Source organism: Lepidochelys kempii, chromosome 13 (assembly GCF_965140265.1).
Source record: "Lepidochelys kempii isolate rLepKem1 chromosome 13, rLepKem1.hap2, whole genome shotgun sequence".
NCBI lineage: Eukaryota > Metazoa > Chordata > Testudines > Cheloniidae > Lepidochelys > Lepidochelys kempii.
Window position 1 is genome coordinate 8,850,756 of NC_133268.1, and position 24,697 is coordinate 8,875,452.

The 24,697-nt window shown below is 41.5% G+C and overlaps 1 protein-coding gene across 4 annotated transcripts in view; it reads right to left on the reverse strand.

Annotated features, from left to right (window-relative positions):
* CDH4 (cadherin 4) overlaps positions 1-24,697 on the reverse strand; it is a 673,109-nt gene that overhangs the window by 215,863 nt on the left and 432,549 nt on the right. For all 4 annotated transcript variants that reach the window (XM_073309188.1, XM_073309187.1, XM_073309190.1 and 1 more), the window contains one exon: positions 14,014-14,190. In XM_073309188.1, the coding sequence (XP_073165289.1) occupies positions 14,014-14,190 (177 nt within the window). The remainder of the gene's footprint in view (positions 1-14,013; positions 14,191-24,697) is intronic.

Here is a 24,697-nt window from a genome sequence, read left to right on the forward strand (position 1 = left end):
AATGTTACAGCTTATGAAGCCTTGAAGCCCAAATCATACAAATAAGTGAATTGCAAAAAAGCCTGAAAGCATTATAGAACTGAATGCAGATTCAAATGCATCTTAAGGCCATTAAACGTTTTGATTTAAAAAAAAATGGATATCAAGACTAAAAAACAGATTCCCTTTTATAGACAGCTAAAGAACTACGGGATTGGAATTATTACAATGATGCCTGCTGGCATCACTGTAGTTAAAGTCTGTCAGTATTTCCATCATAACCCTTCAGTTTCAGGGGTTCATAACTCATCCACAAAAACTTACTGCAGGCTGAAATTTGGGATACAAGGTCTCATCACATCATCACTATAGATCACAGACTTACACACAAAGCTTTAGGAAACAAAGGGGTTGGGGGAGGGAATAAGCTCCACATGATAGTTAAGTGAAAGTTTGCTAAAATGCAATGTTATGTAAAATATATCATTAGAGTTTGGCTGAGTGTGGCAGTTGTTGTCTGCAGTGACTCTGGACAGAGCTGATTTTAGGTATTTGTAGCAGGGCTTAACCACTCTGGCTTTGGTCGCTGCCTTAGTTTTGTCTTTTTTCCCAGTTAATCAAATTCTAATGGGAGGGTGCGTCCTTATTAACTTCTCTGTTCAGGAGTCTGGTTTATTACGAGAGTTCACAACATCACAAAATCTTCCACCCAACCTCTGAGCAGGCTCAACATCCTTCACGGAGGGTTCTTAGTCTCAGTAGGGACAGGAATTTCTTCTCACTCCCTTCCAGCCTTCCTAGTTGGTTCTTGCTCCCTATAGGCCTTCTAGCTAGATTCCTAGCTAGGTTCCCCCCAGGACTTCTAGCTAGGAGCTATGAAGAGTTACACAACATAGGCCTCCTCATTAGTCTTTCCACACTATAATGAAGCATGGACACATTCTCCAGTTTGCTTTTCATGGAGTCTTTCTCCTGAATGACCACAGGCTGCCCTTTTATCCCCCCGCAGGCCTGGTTCTTAGTCGCATGCTCCTGATGACATGAACCTTGTATTTTCATCCCCTACACCTGTGGAGGTGGGCTAAACCTGACACAGCTGAGTCTGAACCCCAACCTTCTTAAAGGGCCAGCTCACCCTGTGACAGTATTACAAGGATCTCCAGAAATGGGGATTCCATCAACATGCTGATAAACATACACAAACCAAGCACAAGCTTCTATAGGTTAATGGCAACATTCTAAACTTAGCTTTTCCTAACTTTAGGGGCAAAAGTCACAGCCTTAGGGCCAAATTTTCATTGCTGGCTTCTGATTTTGTGTGTCCATTTTTTGGAAATGAAACTAAAGGCACTTCCTAAAGCGAGTGCACGTTTACATTGTGTACGCAAACATCCCTTTGCATGTGTAAATTTGGCAACATGGTCCCTAAATCCTTAAAATACATGGGCAAGTTATTAGAATGTGCTTGTGAAGAGCTCAATCCTGCCATAGTGCTGACCACATTGGCTTGATCGAGCAAAGCATTTAACACATGGTTAACTTTCAGCCCCGGAGTTGTCCTGGAGGAGTCAATGGGACTTCGTAGGGGATGAAAGTTAAGCAGGTGTTTAAATGCGTTGCTGACTCATGACCAGCATGTTTAGCACTGTGCAGGATCATGCCCCAGTTGCCTTGAGGTTGGCCACAAATGTGTCCCTTAACATAATCAGTTGCCTGATTATTCAGTGTGTGCGTGTAAAGTGTCTCAAGTAGATGACGTGACCAAATACCAAATTTAATCAAAAAGGTGATCAGCTGTCCCACGGGAACTTTCATCAAGAACAAACTGCAAAAAGAGTGAGGGCTTGTCTACAATGACACTGTAGCACTTGTGAAGGCAATACCTACCGAGAGGTGGTAGCTACGTCATCGGGAGAAGCCTTCCCCTTGACATTGCCCAGTCTACACCGGGTTAGGATTTTCCGTATCTGTGAGTGACAGAGTTCTACTTACATAAGTTGCTAGTGTAGACCAAGCCAGAGTTTTTAATCAAACCATGGCAAATGCTAGACAGCCACACTTCAGTGGCCCATCATCTAACCACATGGCTTACAAACCTCAACCAGCCTGTATTAGGAAAGGCTGCAAAAGGATTTACACTTTCACAACTGAAAATCTCAACTGCTAAAAATAAAACAATTAACTACAGAAGCAAAGGCTTAAAATTAACCCAAGAGTAAGTTCTTTGAATCCTAAAAGCTGACATCTGAAATTCGTCAGCAATACAGATTAGAAAGAAGAAAAAGATGTAATAGAAAAAGGGTGGGTGGTCTCTTCTGCTTTCCCTAAGCTATACAGACACAAAACAGCACATTTCAGAAACAGTCTTGCCGTCGAGGTTATAACTGCACCTTCTTTCAGGTTCCACCGTTTCTTTAAGAATACATTTCAAGTCAGCAAAGAAATCTAATTCCACAGCAACCTGCTACCAAAGTGGGTGAGCGGTGTCAAGAAATGAATTATTCCAACAAAGGGACAGATTGAGAGTTCTTTGCCTCATCTTGTGTCTCGGCCTTTTTATTTATTTATTATTTGGCAACACATCAGCAAAACAAAATCCTTTGTCTTATCGAATTAACCTACCCTCCCTCTCTACACTTTGACTTTATACAGTTTGAATAGCTTTTATGAGCAATGCACATTAGCACTGACTATGCCTTCCTGTCTTTGTCTCTACACATAATGACAGCTGTACTGAATGATTATTAGACTTGTCTCGCTTTCTTAAAAAGATGGGGAATATAATGATATGTTGCAATATGTGCTATGGACTACTACATCCAATTGCTTCTCAGAGTGATTGATAAACTCTTTACAATAAGCCTGATATGATTTTCTTGAGGGAGGAGTATTTATCTTTCAGCTCTTCCCACTTTTCCATTTTTCAGGGTGAACTCATCTGGAACTGGATCTAGCAGGCAGGGTGGGAGTGTATGAATCAGTTCAGAATAATCAAGGAATGAGCACTGGGCACTTAGTCATTGATCATGCTGAATGGATAGCTTTGACCTCTCAGAGAATGCCACCCTTCTGCATTAGAGGAGCAGATAGACAGATCTAGCAGTCAACTTCAAAACAGAATGAGATAAATAGCTGGATATACTAATTATAAACCCAGAATATAGGGTTACTCTTATCCAAAGTTCTCAGAGTGCTTAATAATAAACAAAGCCATCATGAGATGGATGTGATCTAGGAAGCTGAGCATAGAACTGGGAGCCAATACTCAAGAGTTCTCATCCTGGCCTTGACAATCACTGTGTCTGTGGCCTTGAACAAATCATTCAATCTTTCTGCCTCAGTTTCCTCATCTACAAAACAAGGATAACAGTTGTTATTTATGGAGACGGGGGGAAGATCTGCCCCTGGAGTGGATCTCCACCCCCAATAAAACAGACAAAAAGCTTGATAGTACGGCTCCAATGTCCAACTCTTTAGGATAATTTTCAGCCAGCAAGAGTGCGCGGTGTGGGGATGGCATACCAGTCTATACCCCCCAACCCCAGTTTCGCTGAGGATCATTAGTGGGTTATAAAGCACTTTGTAAATGAAGCCCACATTTTCAGTGCCCTGCCCCTTTCCTGCATGGCATTATTTGCGCTTGCAACATTTAGGCCCATAGTTTGCCTTGGCAATGAGTTTCAGGCACATATATTGGTCCTTGCATGGCGTATTACTGGATTTGCACCAACAAGCTGGTTGTTAGTCATGCAAATGGATATATATGTGCCAACAAGTCATTTGCAGACACAAAAATGATGTAGGTTAAATTTTGTTGGGACACCAATGTAAGCTCTCTTGGGTAATGACTGTCTTATTTCCCAATTTGTCTGTACAATGCCTAGCACATCAGAGCCCTGATCTGAGAGCAGGGTTCCTAGATGCTACCTTAATATTAATTAGAATAGGAAAAATAAAATTCTGCAGTCATACATAGTCAAATTTGGAACCTCACCTCATTTATCTTTTCCCCAGACTAAACTTTGATCCACAAATAAATAAGATAGTGCATGTATTTCTCCTTGAAGATATTATTCCATTCTGCAATTATGGAAAATTCAGGGCCCCAGAAAGATTTAGTGACTAGGTTTCTGCCGCAAGACTTGTGTCAGTGGAAAAGCATTTGTACTCTTGGGAATCAAACTGAGTCACCCATTTGTGGCAGGTGTTTTAAGCACTCAGCCTAACAACTCACCCCCGCATGGCACCACAGCAATTCAACGACTAAATTAAATCTCTGAATATTAAATTAATGATGGAAATCTAAAATATTAATATATTCTAATTGAATATTCTCCAATAAATTATCTAGGCATTCTCAGCAATTTGATTTTACTTTCATTTCTTAAGGAACTTTCAGCTGCATAAATACAGCTATTAAAGCAATTCAAAAAGGGAACATTCTCTGCTCAGACTAGAGAACTCTAAACACAAAGGGTCTAAAAATTTCTTTCATATGATTGATTAAATCATAGAGCCCAAGACAGCTGAATCATTAAATGACTGCTTTCTTCCAGTTCCTCTGGCGTTAGCAAGGACAATATAAATTCCCCAAAGGTCTGAATACAAGGAAATACAATATATATAATTACAGTATAGGCTTGAATGCTGTTCCAAGAAAATTTCAAATGGAGCATTTATGCTGTAGTTGCACTTTTCAATCTCTACCACTGCGCATATGTACATGTAATGCCCACCCAAACACTGGGCTTCTGCTTTCTTCGGCCCAGATTCCAATTCCCATGTGGTGTAAATCAGTGTAGCTCCATCAATTTAAATGGAGCTATGCTGCGTTGCACCAGCTGATCTGTGAAATGATGGGAAATTTAAAATGACATCTAGTCTTTGTACTCTGGGGAGAATGCAAATGGAGGAACATATTGTAGTTTTATGAATATATATTATGGTGCATATTTAGGAACCTACTCTCTTTTTGGGTTTTTTTGGTCTTTTTGGTTTTTTATAAGGAGTGTAACTTTAGTGCCCTCATGGCCAAGGTGGAGTCTGCTCTGCAGGCAGCTCTGGCCAAGAGATGGCACGCTCAGGAATGCAGCAGGAAAAATTCCTTCCACCCCAGGGGCACCTGTTCCAAACCCCCCAGAGTGAACACACCTACCCACAGGAAAAGTACAATGGATATAACAAAGGGAGATATTTATTTACAGAGGGATGAGAGGAGAAAAAACAACAAGGGGAAATGTAGGGGGAGCAGTAGAACAGGGTTGCATTCAAACCAAGGCCCCACAGGCCCAGCGGTAGCACAGTCTGAAAGGGCAGACACTGAGCAATGTGTCTGCACACAGAGTTCAGGGGTACTGAGCAAAGTTCCAGTCCAGTGCTGAGTCTTGGGTGCTCCTGGTCGTCTTCAGCGCCAGTGAACTTTCCCCAACAACCCCTCTGGTGCCCTCTTCTGCCGTCCTCTGTAAAGCCACATAGAGCGACCACCTCCCCACTTAACTAGCTAGCAGCCTCCCTCCTTATTCCCATTGCAGAGTCACAAGCCCCATGCAGCTCTGGGCAGCAGCGATACTGGGTCCAGCTCCGGCCTGTCCTTCTCGGGCAATTCCTCCCTGGCACAGTGCTCCTCCTGGCTCCTGTCCCGGGGTATCCCCGATCGGCCTCCCAGGCTTCAGGCAGGTTCCCTCTCCTTCACTTTGTCCAGGGCCTCCCTGCTGCAGCCCTTCTCTCCCCCAGCTCCAGAGCCACACCCCCAAGTTTCCCTCCTTTCTCTCACTGCTCCCCCTCCCCAATAGGAAAAAGATTTAAAGGGGCCATGCTCGCTAAACCCCAAGGAGTTACAGGAGTTTTGAATGGACATGTCAAAAGAAGAGCAGTATGTTGAATCATTTCTCTCTCTTCATTCAGTCAGGGTATGGAGGGTCCTAGGCTGCTAACAAAACGTGCATGGTACAATCCCACACCACAGCTCGAGTCTATGGCTGCCTGTGCTTAACAAACCTGAAATCCTGCTGCTGTTAATCTTTTTCTGTATACTTTGGGCTGGCTGGTGCCAGGAAGGCTGAGCCCCGAGCAGCAGACGGTTAGGCTCTGCACCACCGCTATCACAGCAGCAGGAGAGACATTGCAACACAGGAAGATGCCTGCTGGAGCTCCTTGGGAATAAACTCTATTGCACTATGCTTTAGGAAGGTGCAGCACATGCTTCCCTCCATCTCCAGCCAGACTGTGTGTAGGCATGGTGTGAAAATGGCCCTGGCCTCCTCCTCACCCAGTCAGTCTGTCATAAGTCAGTGATGAAGTCAAGTTCTTCTCACTCTAAGGAATTTTCATGAGAAGGTCTATCAGGTCTGGACTGAGCTGGCTGCCTGTAGACTCCACAACAGAGACTGGAGTGGCCAAAGGCATGAGTTTCAGCTGGTGACACTCGCTGAGATTACAGAAGTGCTGGGGGTAGTTCCTGGCTGCAACCTGAGAGGTGGATCCATGTTTCTTCATGGCTGGCAAATAGTAGCAAGAAAGTACTGGGTCTTGACTGAGACCATCAATACCCTCCCTTTGGGAAGCCCTTCCTAGGCCTCTGTTCAAAAAAACCTTCTCTTGACTGCAGACAAATGCTAGGTCTTGTGTCTCCGTCTTACAGCTAGAAGTTAATGGATTCCGAATAGTCAATTTCACAGTGGTAAGAAACCTAGCTAATACAGGGTCTATTAGGAATTCTATTAGGAATTCTGTACAATAAAGAAACTTCTTCACAAGAAGGTGTAGGGTGTAAAGTGAAGCGTAGGCAGGGGAAATGACAATGTTAATGTTGTCTGCCCAAACTAGGGCAGATTCTTGGGTGTGGTACAACTACTTTCCACCACAAATACTGGTGGAATCTGGAGTTAGAGTTAATTTAAAGCCTAAAATCAGGATCTTACACCCTGGAGGATCACCCCAATACAGGCAGTTGTTGAGGTGGCATGGACATGACACATAAGCTCTAACACCACCCGCTCTGCTGCGGGTGTAGCGGATAAATGAGGGTGACGTCAGGAGACCTCTGTGCCACACCAGACCCCAGGTGCGTTTGTGGTCTGTTGGACTCTTTGCAGCAGATGTTTCCCCTGAAACAAGGGGACTGGGCTGTCAAACAGGAGCAACAGGATCAAGGGAGCACAAAGGTGAGCTTTAATATATCTACAGTGTATGTAGTTCAATTGAACCCCAGAAACGGGCATCTTAATTCTACCCCCTTGTGCACATACATCATAAGACAGTCTTTTATTACACAGTAACTATTTTTTTCCATAGGCCTCATTCAGGGCACAAGAGAGAGAGAGCACTCAGGGAACGTGGCAACTGTTTAATACTTTCTCCTCATTGTTCAGCGTGTGGCCCCATGCCTCATTTACTGCACATCATCCACAGACTGTTCAGAATAGAGAGTTCTTTTCTTTACAGGTTTTGCTACTGCTCCCATTGCCATAGCATCCAAGCCCCTCACAAACACTAAAGAATTTATCCTCACAGCATCCCTGCGAGAGAGGGAAGAATGATCCCTATGACAGAGGGGGAAGCAAAGCATGGAGAGGAAAGCCAAGATTTTCATAAATAGTCATCTACAAAATAAATGCACCAAAGATTAGAGGCTGCCCAGACACAAATGGGTCTTGTAAAGGTAACTGTCCAGCTTATGAATAAGAGTTAATAATACGTCTATGGAAAGCTGATGTACGTTAATAATGTTAATACCGATACATGTTTATTTTTAAATGTGCTCCTAAATCCATATTCAGGCCCCTAAACAAGCTTTGGTGACTTGTGGTAGGTCATGCAGGAAGCGTGCGTCAGAGGCAGGAGTACAACCCAAATCTCATGGGTCTCCGTTCAGTACATCAATCATCTTCTAGAAACCCCCAGCCTTGCTCACTATACACCAGACACTCTACAGGAAATGAGGTTTGGTGCTACAAAGGCCAACCTGTTTCATGACACACCATGCAAAAACTGGTTTCAGAGCAGCAGCCGTGTTAGTCTGTATCCGCAAAAAGAACAGAAGTACTTGCGGCACCTTAGAGACTAACAAATTTATTTGAGCATGCAAAAACTGAAGCATATGAGGAAAGTGCGACTTGGTCTGCAGGCCATTTCACTATGCAGCGCTGCCTCATTCTTTATCCAACATATACAGTGAATACAGCCTGGATCTTGAAACACTGGATATTAAAGGGCTCTTTAATGCAGAGTTAACCGTGGGCAGGGTTCTAATAAGGGAAAGATACAGGGCTCTGTATAAAAATGATTGTGGATTTGGAGGGCTCTGGAGGAGTTCTGCTTTCTTTATGATGCACTCTTATGTGTACCTTGTTTCTAATTTGAACTTCAGCTTCCAGACACTGGTTCTTGTTATGCCTTTCTCTGCTGCATTAAAGAGCCCTCTAATACCCAGTGTTTCCTCCCCATGAAGGTATACACACATATCTAGCCACCTCTCAATCTTCTTTTTGATAAATGAAACAGAATGAGCTCTTTACATCTCTCCTTGTAAGGCATTTCTCCAGCCCTCAAATAATGTTTCTGGCTTTTTTCTGCACACACTACAATTTTCAACTTTTTTTAAAAAAATGTGTACACCAGAACTGCACGCAGTACTCCAGTATCAGTTTCACTCATGCCATATACAGCGGTAAAACCATCTCCCTACTCCTACGCCCTTCTCTCCTGTTTATACGGCCAAGGATCACATTAGCTCTTTTTGCCACAGCACCACATTGTGCATGCTGAGCTGCTTGTCCACAATGACCCTTAGAGCCTTTTCAGAGTCATTACTTTCCAGGATACAGCCCCCCACCCATGCCCCATTCTGTGCGTACTATCTGCATTCCTTGTTCCAAGATGTATAACTTTGCATTTGGCTGACTTGCAATGCATTTGGTTTGAGTGGACTCAACTTACCAATTGATCCAGATCGCTCTGTATAACTACCCTGTCCTCAAAAAGAAAAGGAGTACTTGTGGCACCTTAGAGACTAACAAATTTATTTGAGCATATAAATAAGTGCTCAAATAAATTTGTTAGTCTCTAAGGTGCCACAAGTACTCCTTTCCTTTTTGCGGATACAGACTAACACGGCTGCTACTCTGTACCCTGTCCTCATAATTATTTACCATTCCACTAATCTTTGTGTCACCTGCAAATTTCATCGGCAGTGATTTTCAGATCATTGATGAAAATGTTGAATATTGTCAGGCCTAGTAACACTCCCTGCAGAACCCCACTAGAAACACCCCCATTCTATTATGTTTCCCTGTTGACAACTACTTTATTGAGTTCTGTCAGCTAGCCAGTTCTTAATCCATTTAATAGGTTCCTTTATTGATACTGTATTGCGCTAATTTTTTAATCAGAATGTTGTGCAATACTAAGCTAAATGTCCATATTACATCTATGCAGTTACCTTTAATTTGTCATCTAATCAAAGAATCAAATCCTGTTTGTTTGACAAGAGCTATTTTTCATAAAACCATGTTGACCATATATTAAAGGATAGGAATATAATTAATTCTCTATTAATTGAATCTCATATCAGCTTTTCCATTATTCTGTCCAATACTGTTGTCAGACTAACCAGTCTATAGCTGCCTGGGTCGTCCCACTTGCCCATTTTGAATTTTGGCACAACATTAGCACTCTTCCATTCTTCTGGAATTTCCTTGGTATTCCAAGGTTTATTAAAAATGAACATCAGTGGTCCACAAATCTCCCTTAGCCAGCTCTTTTAGAACTCTTGGGTGCAAGTTATCTGGGTTTGCTGATTTAAAAATCTTTATCCCTAGTAGAAGGACAGGTTTCAGAGTAACAGCCGTGTTAGTCTGTATTCGCAAAAAGAAAAGGAGTACTTGTGGCACCTTAGAGACTAACCAATTTATTAGAGCATAAGCTTTCGTGAGCTACGTTATTTAATATAATCTTTGGTTAGTAATGTGGGCTAGAGAGTACTTCATCAATCTCATGTGATACCAATAAGTTCAAATTCTGTCAAATGACAGTCCCTTCCTGTACAATAGGAGGAATATTCATATTCCACGACTGTACTCTCCTAGTACTAGGGTTTACTCACTCCTTGTTGGCCAATGCGCAAAAGACCGTAACTAGGAACTGTATTCAGTTTTCTTGCATGTTATTGCAGTGCGCAAACAGTGAATGACATGGGCTAGAATTTTGAATGAATTGTGGTCTGCAAGTACCTACACAAAAAGAAGTAGTTAATATTATGGGGGTTCTTTAGGGTGACAAACTAGATAGTAAGATGCAATGGCTAGAAGCTGAAATTAGAAACAATCAAATTGGAAATAAGATCCAGCTTAAACAGTGATTGTATTTAACAACTGGAACAGATTACCAAGAGATGTGGTAAATTCATCATCATCTGGAGTTGTTAAATTGAGACTGGATGCTTTCAAACAGATATGCTCTACTTCCAGCCCCCGTTATTGGGTTCAATAGTGTTCGCTTACATAGAATGGAAGGATGATTCCCTTCATTGCAGGAAGGACCAGTTGAAATTCTATGGGCTATGATGCATTAGTCCTGGTGGTCTATTCTGGCCTTAACATCTGCAAATTTTATTCACACAGGATCAGATCAATGAACTATATGGATTTACACCAGCTAAAGATCTAGCTTACAATTTGCTTCTGTACTGCTAATGTTTTCTAAGCAGCCAAACCCAAACAGACATTTGTTCTCTCTTTTATTGTATTCCTCTCGACCTAAACACAATCAAACTTCTAGCAGTTGACACATATGAACAGACTTGATGTTCCTTTGAAAGAAACAAAACCAAACCCTGTAGTTACCAGAAAGAATTCTATTCCCTCCTCCAGCCCTCCCCAGGAATAACATTGTAGAAGTTTGGGGGGATGCGGTTCTTTTTTATTTTATTTTTTCATTTTGCCAGAATGAAATACTTTAACGAGTAGAGAATTACAGCTGATACCAACTGAACCAGATAGCTCGTAATGCAGCCTTACATGGCTCCCATCAAGCTGTATTCACCTTGCTATGATTTAAACTTCATTCAGGCACAGCCTTGCTAAAAATAGTGACAAGTAACTAATCAACTTCCATAAAATGGAATTTTCCCCTTCACAATAGCAAGCAGGATTAGGAGGGAACACGAAAGATTTGCCTATGCATTTCAAATTAGTCTAACCTATAAAAATGCAAACAGAATCCAGCAAGCAGTGGGATAAAACGTACATCTAGTAGGTTGGGTCTTAATGTTCAGGTTTTCATATTATTCAACACCTCATCTTGGATATACAAGACTACTCATAGATATCATAATGGATGGACAACTTTTCATTAGCTATACTTGCATCTAAAATGTAAGCTCAGACAGCACTCTCTAGACCAAAGGGAAGTGCAGGGTCTAGGAACTACTGCTAGTTTTGAAAGCTTTACAAAACTGATCGCATTCTCTGACACGCACTTTTTTTCCACATGTTAGCTCAATGCTGTATTTCTTCATGTGCTCTTTCTGCTCTACGGTGTGAACAGATGGGAACAGAAAACCCAACACCCAATCAGCAGGAGTGTTTGAAATCAGACCAGAACTGTTCACCTAGCTTTATTAGACAGCAGAATGCCTTAGGGCAATCTGAAGATTATGTGGATTGAAATAAGCACACGGTTCTGGTCTTTGAAAACATGGGGTTGTCCTATTCTCACCAGTTAAAGGGCAGAGTCTAACTGGTGAACCTTTAACACATGCTACCGTTCACTTCACTCAACCCCCACTTATAGGGGCTATCAAATGGGTCGAGGGACTGGATGCCGCAGATGAGACCAAACACCATCAAATATCAAACACAAAAACCAGAAACATCAGGCAGTCTCATGTTCAATCAAGCTGTTATTTGTGCAAGGCTGTGACTTTCCCCTCCATTATAATTCCTTCTGCACTTCACGAGGCAGAAAAAAAATCACAGTATTTTAAATCATTTCCTCCCCTCCATGTCCAAATTTTGATTTCATTTATTTTATTTTATTTTTATTTTTGTACTACTGTCTGCACAGCAGATCTTGAAGCCATGAGGGGGTTTCTTTCTTTAACAATTTAAGAACATGTTTGCTGTGTCTAGCTGTTTTTCCCCAAAGCTAGTGTTTCTTTAAGGTGTGAATATTTACTCCTCCATACTTATATAAAAGATAACAATTGCCTTCCCTATTTGTAAACATGACTTCACATTCTGAGTTCTACAATCTTATCTCCAGACCATGACAACAAGTATGTGGGAGATATTAGCCATTAACCTACACATCTGCAGTAGGTAACCTGATAACACTAACATATGCTAAGGTTTAATAAGCTGGAGCCAAAGTCTCTTGTCACTCTTCAGCCAAAACTCATAAAGAAGTCAACGTGGGGGGACCTCTTATTGCAATTAGCCTGCTTGCTGTGTAGTGCTTAAATACTGACAGGCATTCAGAAGTAACCCAAACTATCCATTTTGCTTAGTGAGGCTTTTGAGTTATTCTCCCTTTAATTCATTTGGGCAACTCAAATTACAATCAATATGACAACATATTAAAAGGCCAGAGTGTGCCCAGATTCTAAATGCCAGGGAAGGCTTCTTGCACCCTTCCCCCATTCATGCCCCTCAGCAGTTGACAGGCACAGTTTGGTCCACAATACTGTGTTGTACATCATGGACCTGATTTGCACAAAGAGAGGCCTATGCTCTAAATGCAGTCTGCACCTACCGTCACATGTGAAATAAATACAATTGCACATACGTATGGCTACATAAATCCAATCCTTGAGTATTATTTTTCACCCCACATCACAATAACTGCAGTGTGACAGTATCTGCATAAGTGTGCAACGAAGTGAATGAAATTCAAGCCTCTTTTTTGAAAACAAAATCAGGCATTAAAGTATCTGACTGTCGATAATATTCTGTCCCAAATCACCTCTGTGCTCCTTGCAGAGATATTGTGTCAACATCACAATTGCAGCACCTGGTATTTGGTGGGTTGTAAATGTGCTTCTTTCCGACATTGTATGACTTATCAAGTTTCCTGATACTCCTGTGAGATTGAGCAAACTACTCTTTCTTCCCAACTATCATGCAAAGTCTCAGCTAATCAGTGTGGAACAGGTAATGACAGCAATTCATTTTAATCCAGGAAAGGGCTCGGCAAGCATTGTTTCAAGAAGAGCGGGATGAATTTCCTGACAAGGGATGTAAATTACACACCACTGCTTTTTCAAAATTAGTTCTTAAATTCTGCAATTATGTCACAATTTTCTTCTAAAGGAAGAATTATAAAATATCAGTCAGTGAGTCTTCATTTTATTTACATTTTTTTTTGACAGCTAGTATTTTTCCTTTCCGGAAACCAAAATCATGGCTCATAAAACAAACAGTCACATGTATTTATAATTTTGCTACATTTATCAACAGCAATCAAATGCATCCTGTAGTCCATATTTTTGTCATCCAAATGTCAGCATAATGTCCCATGGGGCTAGCTGATCTCTACGAACACCATAGTAAGGGAAGAAATGAGCAACATGCAGTGTAGGAGCTAGTTAATGAAGGATTTCATATAGCTTTGTACATCAATACCCTTCTCAGGCATGCAAACGCACATCTGGATCCTGACTCTGACTGATAGTTGAGAAAGGATGCTCAGGATGTAACACCCTTTCATACTTAGGAGTCACCATTCCTGGCTTCACACCTGCAGTCATCATCCAGTTGAGAGGGTTGGCAACCTGCCATTTTGGAGAGTGGAGCCAACATCTCCCCCCAGGATTAGCTAGAAGGAGGTGATTAAACTCCATCTGAGTTGGATTTGAGGGGAGGGAAGACTTGTATCGTAAGTGCTTTACCTCCAGGACAGACATTGGCTCAGGAAGAGAGAGAAATGACGCTGTGTTTGATGCCCGATCTCCCATGCTACAGACTTGGAGTGCACCTGTTATTGCACCAGAACAACCACATTATTTATTATTATTATTATTTCAATAGTTGCACTTACCCTAACCAACTGCTGAGGGAAGGGCCCTCTTGAGTTTTCTGGCACATTGATTGGTGGGATGACCCAGTCTCTCTTTTGCCTTCTCAGCCCATTAGAATTCTGGGGCTGGCGCCATGGTATTAAAGTGTCACTCGGTTGCGGTGCAAGATCTGTAGATGAATTTTTCTTCCCTTTTTGCTGTTTTTGAGGAAAAGGAAAGCAAAATGCAGTTAGTTTTTTCCAAGTGGGAAAAAAAAGGAAAAAAATTAATCACCACTTGGGACTATTGCCACAGTGACTCTTGCTTGCGTGGAACATTCATGCGTCGCTGTAAAAATTATTGTTGTTAAAATGAAGTAAACATTTCTGCATCACAGAAGCATAATAGACTTTATTGGCATCTTTGCTGCCACTTCATTTTCAATAATGTATGGAACTGTCATTACCAAATCAAACTGCTGTCCAGAATGTATTGTCTTCATTATACCAATTGCAGAAAGCTTTATGAGCATCTTGGATAAAGAAATCTGCAATTTTTGAGTAAATATAATCTACTGGGAAAACAAAAAAAAAAATAACAAAACTCCTCAGGGGTGTTTTAACTCCACTGTACCATGTTAACCTGCTCATTAGCTTTAAGAGAGTACCAATAACTTTTAGTATCTGGTTTTGTGGAAGTAAGCTGGCTGTCCTGACTACCTAGACAATTCTTCTGCTCTGGTGTTGAAAGGGTTCACTATCACAGATCCTTCATTCTGTACATAAAATAACATTTTTTAAACAGAAATTGATTTTGAATTACACATATGCCTTCAGTGAAGGTGCATGTGTATGTAATATTTTGCAGCCTGTAAACCATTTTCTTTTTCAGTGCGTGTGGCAGTTCTCAAGGTTTTGTGCAGGGGTATTTTGTTTTATTGCAGATTTTTATAAAGACAAAAGGTAGCTGAGATAAAGACTGAAGAATTTTGCATTTGGCCAATTTAGGAAAATTACTGATTTTCCTCCCGGCAAACATTGGCCTTTTTTTTGTTTTTAAAAAACAGAAAATGCCATTGCCATTGGTGAAGTAGGTGGAATCATACCTGAGCTTTACAAATTCTCATTAAAATCTCAGAGGGGCCATATGTGGATGTTTGTGGAGACAAAAATGATAGTTTCCCCAGACTCTCAATCTTTTTGCCATCCTCACTGCAAAAAATCAAATTGTAGAAAAATTATCAGAGCCTGGAAAGTGTGCGAGTTCTGAGAACAAAGCAAAGAGCTTTGTTATCTTGTGCATCCGGCTATATTCTATAATGTATATATCAGGCCTTCTTAAGAAGGCTTAACTTTAAGCACATAAGCAGCCTCACTGACTTCAGTGGGACTAATTACATGCAAAAAGTTAAGCAAATGCTTAAGTGCCTTGTTGGACTGGGGCCACAGAATATATTTACACATTATTGATGAGTAGCACAATAATTTTACTCATGCCAGAAAAGTTACATTGATCGGTTTATTTAATATTCCCCACTGTGGGATGCTGCATGGAATAAGATATATAGGGAAAGATTACAATTAATTGTGGGGGGCAAATTAAATTATTTAGACATCACACTACTTGATTTACAGGTGCACAGTGAGTTGGATTTGCACCTGAAAGTCACTGCTGGCACAAAAAATACGAGTGCAAATTTGGATGATGCAAATAGTGCCTAAAAATAGTTTACCCTTTTAAAATCTGGGTCTTAATGCTGGGTGGATACTGAGCTTGGCTGTGATGCTGTATTCCTTGTGCACCCAAAATGCCCACTGACCTCACTGATGTTTGACGTATTTGAGAGAAATTTGGAAAAAATGTTTAGTACAAACCTTAGAGATGAGCTAATTTTTCAGAATATTTAGCCCATTTCCGATCAAAAAAATTCAAAGTGAGAAAATTTTGAACCAATGCTAACACTGATCCAGGTAACTACAGTGATCAGCCTTAGGACTTGACATGGTCATGGTTTTGTAAGCCTTTACTCAAAAACACCACCACTACTGTAGCATCAGTACTTTGCCGATCACTACTGGGATACATTTGCAAGAGCACTAACTCTAGCAAGTGATGAATAGGGAAACAGCATCATAGTGTGGTTCTTGGATGCACTTCCACTATGTTTTAGGATAAAGTACAGGTTTCAGAGTAGCAGCCGTGTTAGTTTGTATTCGCAAAAAGAAAAGGAGGACTTGTGGCACCTTAGAGACTAACCAATTTATTTGAGCATAAACTTTTGTGAGCTACAGCTCACTTCATCGGATGCATCCGATGAAGTGAGCTGTAGCTCACAAAAGCTTATGCTCAAATAAATTGGTTAGTCTCTAAGGTGCCACAAGTACTCCTTTTCTTTTTAGGATAAAGTAGGTGCTGTTGAAGTTACCCTTAGTAAACCATTCATAAAGGACAATATTTCCAATAGGGTCCCTTCTACTTTAACACCAGAGATGCTTTTCCCTCAACCAATGACAGGAGGCAGTATTAAATAAAGAAAATACTCAGAAATATGTGTCTTTAGAATAGGCCTAGCAGATGCTAGCTATCGGGAAGTATATACATTTTTTTAAAAAAATTTGTAATTGGTTTGCAGTTTCCAAGAGGGGTTTCTCTGAGGAGCAGGTATTTGGATCAGTTTACATAATTGGCATGTGAGTGTGGGGACAGATTATGAGGGAATGGACAAATAATTGTGCTCTGCTGAGTTCACACAGTAGAATGCGTCTGAGCTAAAGACAGACTTGAGAATTAACACGAATCCCAAAGCTCTGTGTATACTGAAATAATTAGTGTCAACTCGGCAAGGCAGTACCAGCCTTTTTAGTCTTTGCTGGCAGGTGACTAGACAGTGACTAGCTTCCTTGTTGCCCTGATGATGTTTTCCTACACTAGAATAAACTGTCGACATGTCTCTGAATTTGGAATGCAGAATTTCAAAAAGGGCCTCACAGCAACAATCTTATTTATAAAAACCCAACAACTCTTTTTCATCTTCATTTGTTGATGATGTGTTCTAACGGCCTTAATTTCTCTTGTGTTGTTTAAATAAGTTGAACATGTTTTTCTGCTGTTTCAAAAACTGAGAGACAAACATTGTAACAAAGTCTGGTGAGAATGAATGCCAGACCTGTTCATTCTTCTGACTGAAATATCTAAGAATGTCTCAGGAATAGCACCAACAATCAATTATAAACACCAGTAATCTACCATGTTATTTTGAACGTGCAAGGATCTCATGCCCAACTGGAATGTAAATATGGAAGCTTAGTTATACTAATTGGTAATACAGCTCCCAATTTCATTTTTTTCGCTGTGAAACACTTTTCGCTTAGCTAAACCCTTGGGCTCAGAGATATATGAGATCTGTCTATCTAGATTCTTACACGGGCCTCATTGCCATGGTATCGGAGCACCTCACGATCTGTAGTGTATTTATCCTCACAACATCCATGTGAGATACTATTACTCCCGTTTCACACATGGAGAATGAAGGGATGGAGAGACATGCCTGACGTCACGGGGGGAGCCTGTACCAGAGGAGAGATTTGAACACAGGTCTCCAAAGGCTGAAGCTTATGGCCTAGCCACTGGACCACCCTTCCTTTCTACTCTCTCAATACTGAGAGTTCCATTTTAATCTCTCCACCACCTCATTTTCTTTCAGGCCATATTCTGAGCCTGGCTCTCTGTGCTACCTGAGCTGTGTTTGTTGCAGGAAGAGGGGAAGGTGTGACGGTGGCTGCAAAGTGGCTATTTGTACTATCAGCCAACCCTCAGCAGAATTTATGCTACTCTACACCAGGAGCTGATGGAAGGCAACAGCATTTCACCCACACTCCCTCCCCTAGCTACATTCCCTGGAGCGGATAAAGGGCCAGAATGGAATGCAGATTTGGGCCCTCATGTCTTTTATTTATGTAGGGCCAAATTATGTTGGGGGCAGAGGAAGCTGCACAGCTATAAACACAGGGAGAGATGCTGCCTCCTCAGCGTGCTGTCCTCTCCTACAACCAACCAGCTTTGTGGTTCAGTGAGGATGGGATGTGCAGGGGGCAGTACCCCACTTTATCATCCTTGATGGAGCAATGTATGCCTTTGTGGTGCAATCCCTGTGTTCCCCCAAAAGCAGCGACTTACGCATGTCCCTAACCTTTGTGCTTGGGATGCATATAGGCAGATGGTCACCTTGTGCTCTCCCTACCCCCATGCAATTGAATAAGGGACAGGAACAATTTGCCACTTACTTTGGGGCCTCCATTTGCAATAGTATCATCTTTTCTCCTGCTGATTCTCTACACACTTAGTGGATACAAACTCACTGTGACATTTTGTCCTTTGCGGATCATTACTCTGTGCTAGCTGTTTATAGGGCCCCTAACAGGTTGGCATGAGTGGGATACTCCATGGTGTATTTCAGACAGATTTAGGGGAATTCCCTGTATCATGACCACAAGAGGAATGAAAACAAAGTCCTCTGGACTATATTGACACTGCACCTCATTCTGCAACAGGAAGGAAAACACATGCCAAACCAGGAATCTAATTCTACTTTCTGACAGTGGTTTCTTTCCATCCTGGATGTTATGAGGTGGCATTTAAAAAGTTTAGTGCTGTGGTCCAGTGCTGTACACTGAAGCTATAAAGGAGGCTCTGTAATTCAGTAATGGCACCTCTTTCCTTGGGACACTGACGCATCAGAGAAGTAGGTCGGAAGAAAATCTTGGAGTTGGACCAAAGCCATTGAGTCAAAGAAAGGAGACTGAAGACAAAGTATGGGGCCAAGGGAAACCTGTTGCAGGGCAGACTAAGCTGGAAAGCAAATTTGTTACGAATTCAGAATTAGTGTGATTTGGTGCCTTAATAGTCACGTTTCAGGAATAACTGTACATACGTGTAGTTAGTACAAAGGTATCAGGGCAGATTTATTAAGAACTGCTCCTGAAAGGACTGTGAAGCTAGCAGTTATCTGTATTGTTTAGATAGTAAGTTCTTTTGGGCAGAAACCATCTTTTTGTTCTGTGTTTGTACAAAGGGGTCCTGGCCCATGACGGGAGCTCCTAGGAGCTACTGCACTACAAATAATCATACAGGTGAATTTTTTGTTAATAAAGTAACATTTCTTCCTATGTAAAGCCAAATACAATAAATCAATCAATCACATTTTCAGTATTCACTGTGCACTCCCATTATTTTAAAATGGGGCAATGGTTCCCTTCTCTTCCACAGCTTGATCAGGGAGGGCCAGAGTCCCACACTCTTAGGCTGAGTAGCCCCCTAACTTTTCAAGCAGTCCTAGTAAAATCAGTGTGTGTGTGTGTAGCAAAGTTGCCATCCCAGCCCACCCCCTTGTGTCCACATGTAGCGCTGCAGCAACTTTTGCCTCAGTTTCCCCCCCAGTGCTTTGTCCTACTTCACTTGTAGGAGTGGCCTGGCCCCCCAACCAGATCACTTTACAGTGTCCAGCCCCTTCTTGGGCCTCAGAGCCTGTTACTAAACTCCATCCAAAACTATGAAAACAACCAAACCTTCAGCCAAGCCACCTCTTCCTCACAGACACACCTCAAATGCTGTGGTCTTTCCATGCCTCCTACGCCTGGAACATCCCCACTACCCAGGGGCTAGCATACTTCTCCCCTTTCTAAGCAGTTCAGGCGGGTGCCGCTCATCAGGGTTCCTGCCTCCAGTCAGACCCAGTTCATTCTGGGAGTAGCCAGCTCATTCTGCTCTTCTCCCCTTTCTGAAGTTCAGCCTTCTTCCAGGCTGCCCGTGGAATAAGAACTCCCCACTTCCAACTGGGCTCACCCAGCTCTTTATGGAAATCCCCTAGCACTCCCCCTCCTGGGTCTGATAACTAAGTTGAGCCACCTGATCTCCAGCAGATGTGTGCATGTGTGGTTGGGGGAGATAGCTGATCCATTGCAGGCTAAACCCTTAAAGGGCCAGCCAGCCTGTGATAGTGCATAAAGGTGGCAGAATCTGGCCCTACATTTGTAACAAGGGGAAATGCCCTCTACATTCTGTTTTTTCCTTTCAGCATATTTATTGTTAATAGGTTTATAAATTATCCCACAATATTTTCACTTTTAAAATATACTATTACTTGTTAAGGGCTTGATCCAAAGCCCATTGAAGTCAATGTGTGTCCTTCGATTGATGTCAATGGATACTGGGTGAAGCCCTATGTGCTAACAGGGTGCTCAGAACTGAATGGGATACAGAAGGCAGTGTCCCTGCCTTCCATCTTTAATATTAGACAAACTCCTTTTGTTCCCAGGACAATCCATGTGTCAGCACCTGGTCTCATTGAAGTCCATAACTGGAGCTTTGTTACTGACTTCAATGGGAGTAAGTCTGGGTCCCATGTTTCCTGGTTCATTCTCACCTTGAACTTAAATGAGTGCAGATGTATAGCCTTGTCTACACCAGGTATTCTTCTGAACACTGGTATTTAATGCTAGTGTAGATGAGACTCTAGGTGACTTCCGGAGTTTAAAACTAATTTGTCTACACTACGGACCTTCCAGTGGCACAGCTGTACAGCTGCAGCTGCGCCGCTGTAAGATCTCCTGTGTGGCCGCTCTATGCTGGTAGGAGAGAGCTCTCCTGCTGGCATAATTAAACCACCCCTAACGAGCGGCGGTAGCTACATCAGTAGCAGAGCATCTCCTGCTGACATAGCGCTGGCCAGCTTTTGCCAGTGAAAGTTTTGTTGGTCAGGGGTATGTTTTTTCACATCCCTGACTGACAAAAGTGCTAATGTAGACAAAGCCTAAGCAAGTTTAGATGAAGCTTCTTAAAACACCAGAGGTTCCTTGGAGCCTCTGGCTTTACTGGGCTTCTGCCTGTTTATCTCTTGACTTGAACTCAGAGATTCCTCATTTTCATTTTGCATTGGCTGCAAAGGCCAGGAGCACCCACGAGGGGCTGATGGCTGTTTAAATGCTTGCTGTTGTTAGTCTGTGGCTTGTCAAACTTTAATGGGTGGCCTGTTGTGCTAAGCTCAATGCCCCTTTACAAAACAGACCTAAGAAGGAAATAACTCCCAGAAGATGAACGGCACTAGGGATTCCAATAACCACAATTACCATCTCAGATAGCAAAGAGAAAGCTGTGCCACAATCTTTTCACTAGTCCACAAATAAAATCAGTGTGCATGAAGTAACACCAGCTTTCACCTTCCGCTACACTTAGCAGTAACCAGTCCAGCCAGCTGGCACCTCTCCCCTTCCAGCCAACCTGTCTTTGATATCTGTCAGCCTCTGGCTACAGAGACATCTGGAAGTTATTATCCAGCAGAGCGTATCACAATCCCATTTACATAATATAATATAGTTTGTGTTCCTGCTTAGCTGAACATTTTGGATCGCACTAACATTTGGGTAAATAAGCCGCCATTCTCTGCATATAAATAATATTGTGCTTTAAGGTGTATTCTTTAAAGATTATTAACTTTATAGCGATCAGCCCTGGAAATGAAACATTTCCCATTCAATGCTGAAATATATTACTCTTGCTTCGTGAATAAACAATAACTGTGGTGGGAGGAGAGGGGAAAGTGTTTCCTTTCCAAAATATCAATATTATTTATGACTTGCTTGTGTTTTTCTGATTTGTTAGTCTTATTATTTTCATTGCCTCTTTATAGCTTTGGGTCATACACATTTCAGAAGATAAATAATCTGGTTTTTGTTTTGTTTTTATTGTCAAACCCTATATTTTACTGAGGTTAGATTTTTTTTAAAATAAATGACAAGTCTCTGTAGAACAATCTTCAATCCAATCCTCCAACATATCTCTCTTCTTCCTGTACACCAATTCACATTCTGAAAGGTGGCACCATTTCCTTCCTTGCAGCATATTTCTTTAAAAGTATTTATTCTGAAGCATTGTAGCTGGTTTCCATGGTAGCTATGGGAATGACAGCAGAAAATGCTATTTACCAAACCACAAAATAAAACAATGAAAATATATCTAAGTTCTTTAACAAGGAGAAAATGAGAATGGTGCTGAATAAACATTTGCATGAATTATGTTCTGAGACGACAACATTTTTGTTGACATCAATGATGGTAGCAGAGGAAGAATCAGGCCCTTTTCTCTAAAATACCGGGTTTTTTTACCTTTTGATCTTTTAGCGATGAGAGTGATTTCATTTTGTGTTTTCACGCAGCCTAATGAACGGTTTTCAGAACAAAAGGAGAATTTATTTTAGGGTAATTGATTCTTTTGTATTTAGGTCATTGCTGAATTTGCCAAAGTTGAAGGCAGGATGGGAAATGTAGTAGACGGATGGCCCTTCTTTTTTAGACCTCCTTCTACTACAGTCAGTTTAGTTTAAGCTGTTGTGTTGGAACTGTGCAGGTGAGGAATCCAAAATCTGTTTTTCTCGGTTGTTTTCCTATTGGAAAGTCTATTATGGCTACTTATCAGCCATATTTACAAATAGTTGTAAGCTCGGTGGCAAATTTAATCAAAGATAGATTCACGTCACATCCCATTAGCATCAAAGCATAAATTGCTATTCATGAATGATTTTTGTGTCAAAGTGCTCTGAAAACTGGCATTTTAGCAGCAAGATGTTCCAATGTGCACAGTACTTCAGCAGGGGCATTAAATTAATGTGTTTGCAGAGAAGCCACTAATTGACAATAAGACGTGATTTTGGCAGTGTATTTCCACTTTAAAGATAATGAACAGCGTTCAGATACAGCGAAGATCCCCCTCTGCTCCTAAAACTATATTAATAATTTGTGGTGCAAACAGGAATAGGGGGAACCAATTCCGCCCGGATATTTCAAGTGCCAAATCAAGCTGTTTGATCATTGCTATTTACAAAAGCAAACAGTGGAATCTTAGTATTTGTGACCTTTATCAAATCTGGCTACACACAGTCAAGAATGTTATGTTTGGTTAGAAACTCATTAAACAAAATTATCTCTCCGTTTATAGAAATCGTACAATTACAGTATAAAACATTTTTAATTAAATCAGCTAGTTATGCAAAAATTCATTACTTACTTTTTTTTATCAAGTAACAGTGTGGCTGTATAGAATAGATCACATTAGAGTCAATTAGTAAGAAAAATTGTCAGATTTGGCAAGCCACACAGACTTGTAGAACACATCAGCTGACAGTCAGGAAAAAGTTTGAGTGAGATTCTAACAGAGCCATCTCCCCTAAAGGAGACTGTGCTCTGCAAAATGTGCACACATGTATTATGCATGCCAAATCCAACACTGGCGTGAGGAAACTGGTGCGTTTATGTGACCAAACTGTGCTACCGGCTGTATGCACATGCTATTCGTACTGAAAAATGGTGTATCCATGCAAATGTAGGATTCTGCAGTCGCAACAAGCGTGTGTGCATATTATGCCTCTGGCTGGTTGGGTAGGCTTTTGAAAATTTGGTTCCATCTAACTAATAACTCAAACACAATTAGCTTTGTGGAGAACTACAAAAGCTTCTTCACACCTGTAAACCAGTTTAGGAAAGAAAAGTAAGAAGTATATCAGATCCATCTGAAAGCACAAGTGAGAATTTTGAGGTAGGCAGAATGCCCATCAGCCAGTCTCCATGATTCAAACCCACCCCCTTCCAATGGCAGCAGTGGGCAGGACAAGTTTTATTACCTTGTTCCCATGTGAGTTAGTCCATCCCCCATGCATGGGGGAAGAGACTGGTGTGGGAGAGAGGGAAAGAGAATGAAGCTGCATTTCCCCCACACATTCTGCGCCCCAGCAGTGTGTACAGCTCTACCCCAGCTTCTCCTGCTTGGGATCTTCCCCACCCCATCCAGAGAAAGGTGTGTTTCACTGCCCCCGAACTCATCAAAGGCACACCCTGGCTGGCGATGGCATAAACAAGCCCTATTCTGAACAAGTCTCTTTTTAACTGTTGAGGTATTTCAATCTTTTACATATGTAATCCAGGGGGTGGAAAACGCTTTAGACTGTTAGCAAGATAAAACTCCACAGATGATAACGTAAGGGCTGTGTCTTGGGAAAATAGCCTTAACAGTCAATTGGCACTGATTCCACAAGATTTTCATGTTCACGGTGTGTAGCAGCAGATTCTACATCTGGTTCTGGAAAGAACGCCAAAATGAGATGGGACGTAGCACAACCTAGGCAGGGCTTACGTGAGTATTGGTTTTTTAGAGACAGACATCTCTACTTTTTTGCTTGTGCTGGTGCATATGCATGTATTTGCAAGGTTTTAGTTGCACAATTTCCATTGACTTCACAAAATCCCTCTTCAGTTATGAGAATTTGGAAGGACAGGGCAGGAAGACAGTAGGATTTACAAACAGAATAATTGAAGTAAAAACAGATTTCTCCTTGGATAAGTTACTGACAGCAACAAGGGCTGCTTGTATCCCCAACCCCTTCTGTCGTGAACTCTCTTCTCTGTTGCCGTGTTATCAATATTAAGGTATAGAGTGATAATTACAGAAAAATTAAATACAGTAATGAAGAGAAAACAATCCGTCACAACTGAGTTCATATGTTTCAGCACATATGTATAAGGGGAAAAAAAGTTCAGCTTGCCCTTTATGGGCCAAATCCTCAGCTGGTGAAAATCCAACATAGGTCAACTGACTTCAAGGGATTCAAAGAAGTGGGTGGAGAGGACTGGCATGATAGACAGCGATGAGGATCTCAGTAACTGCACTTTGTATAGACTG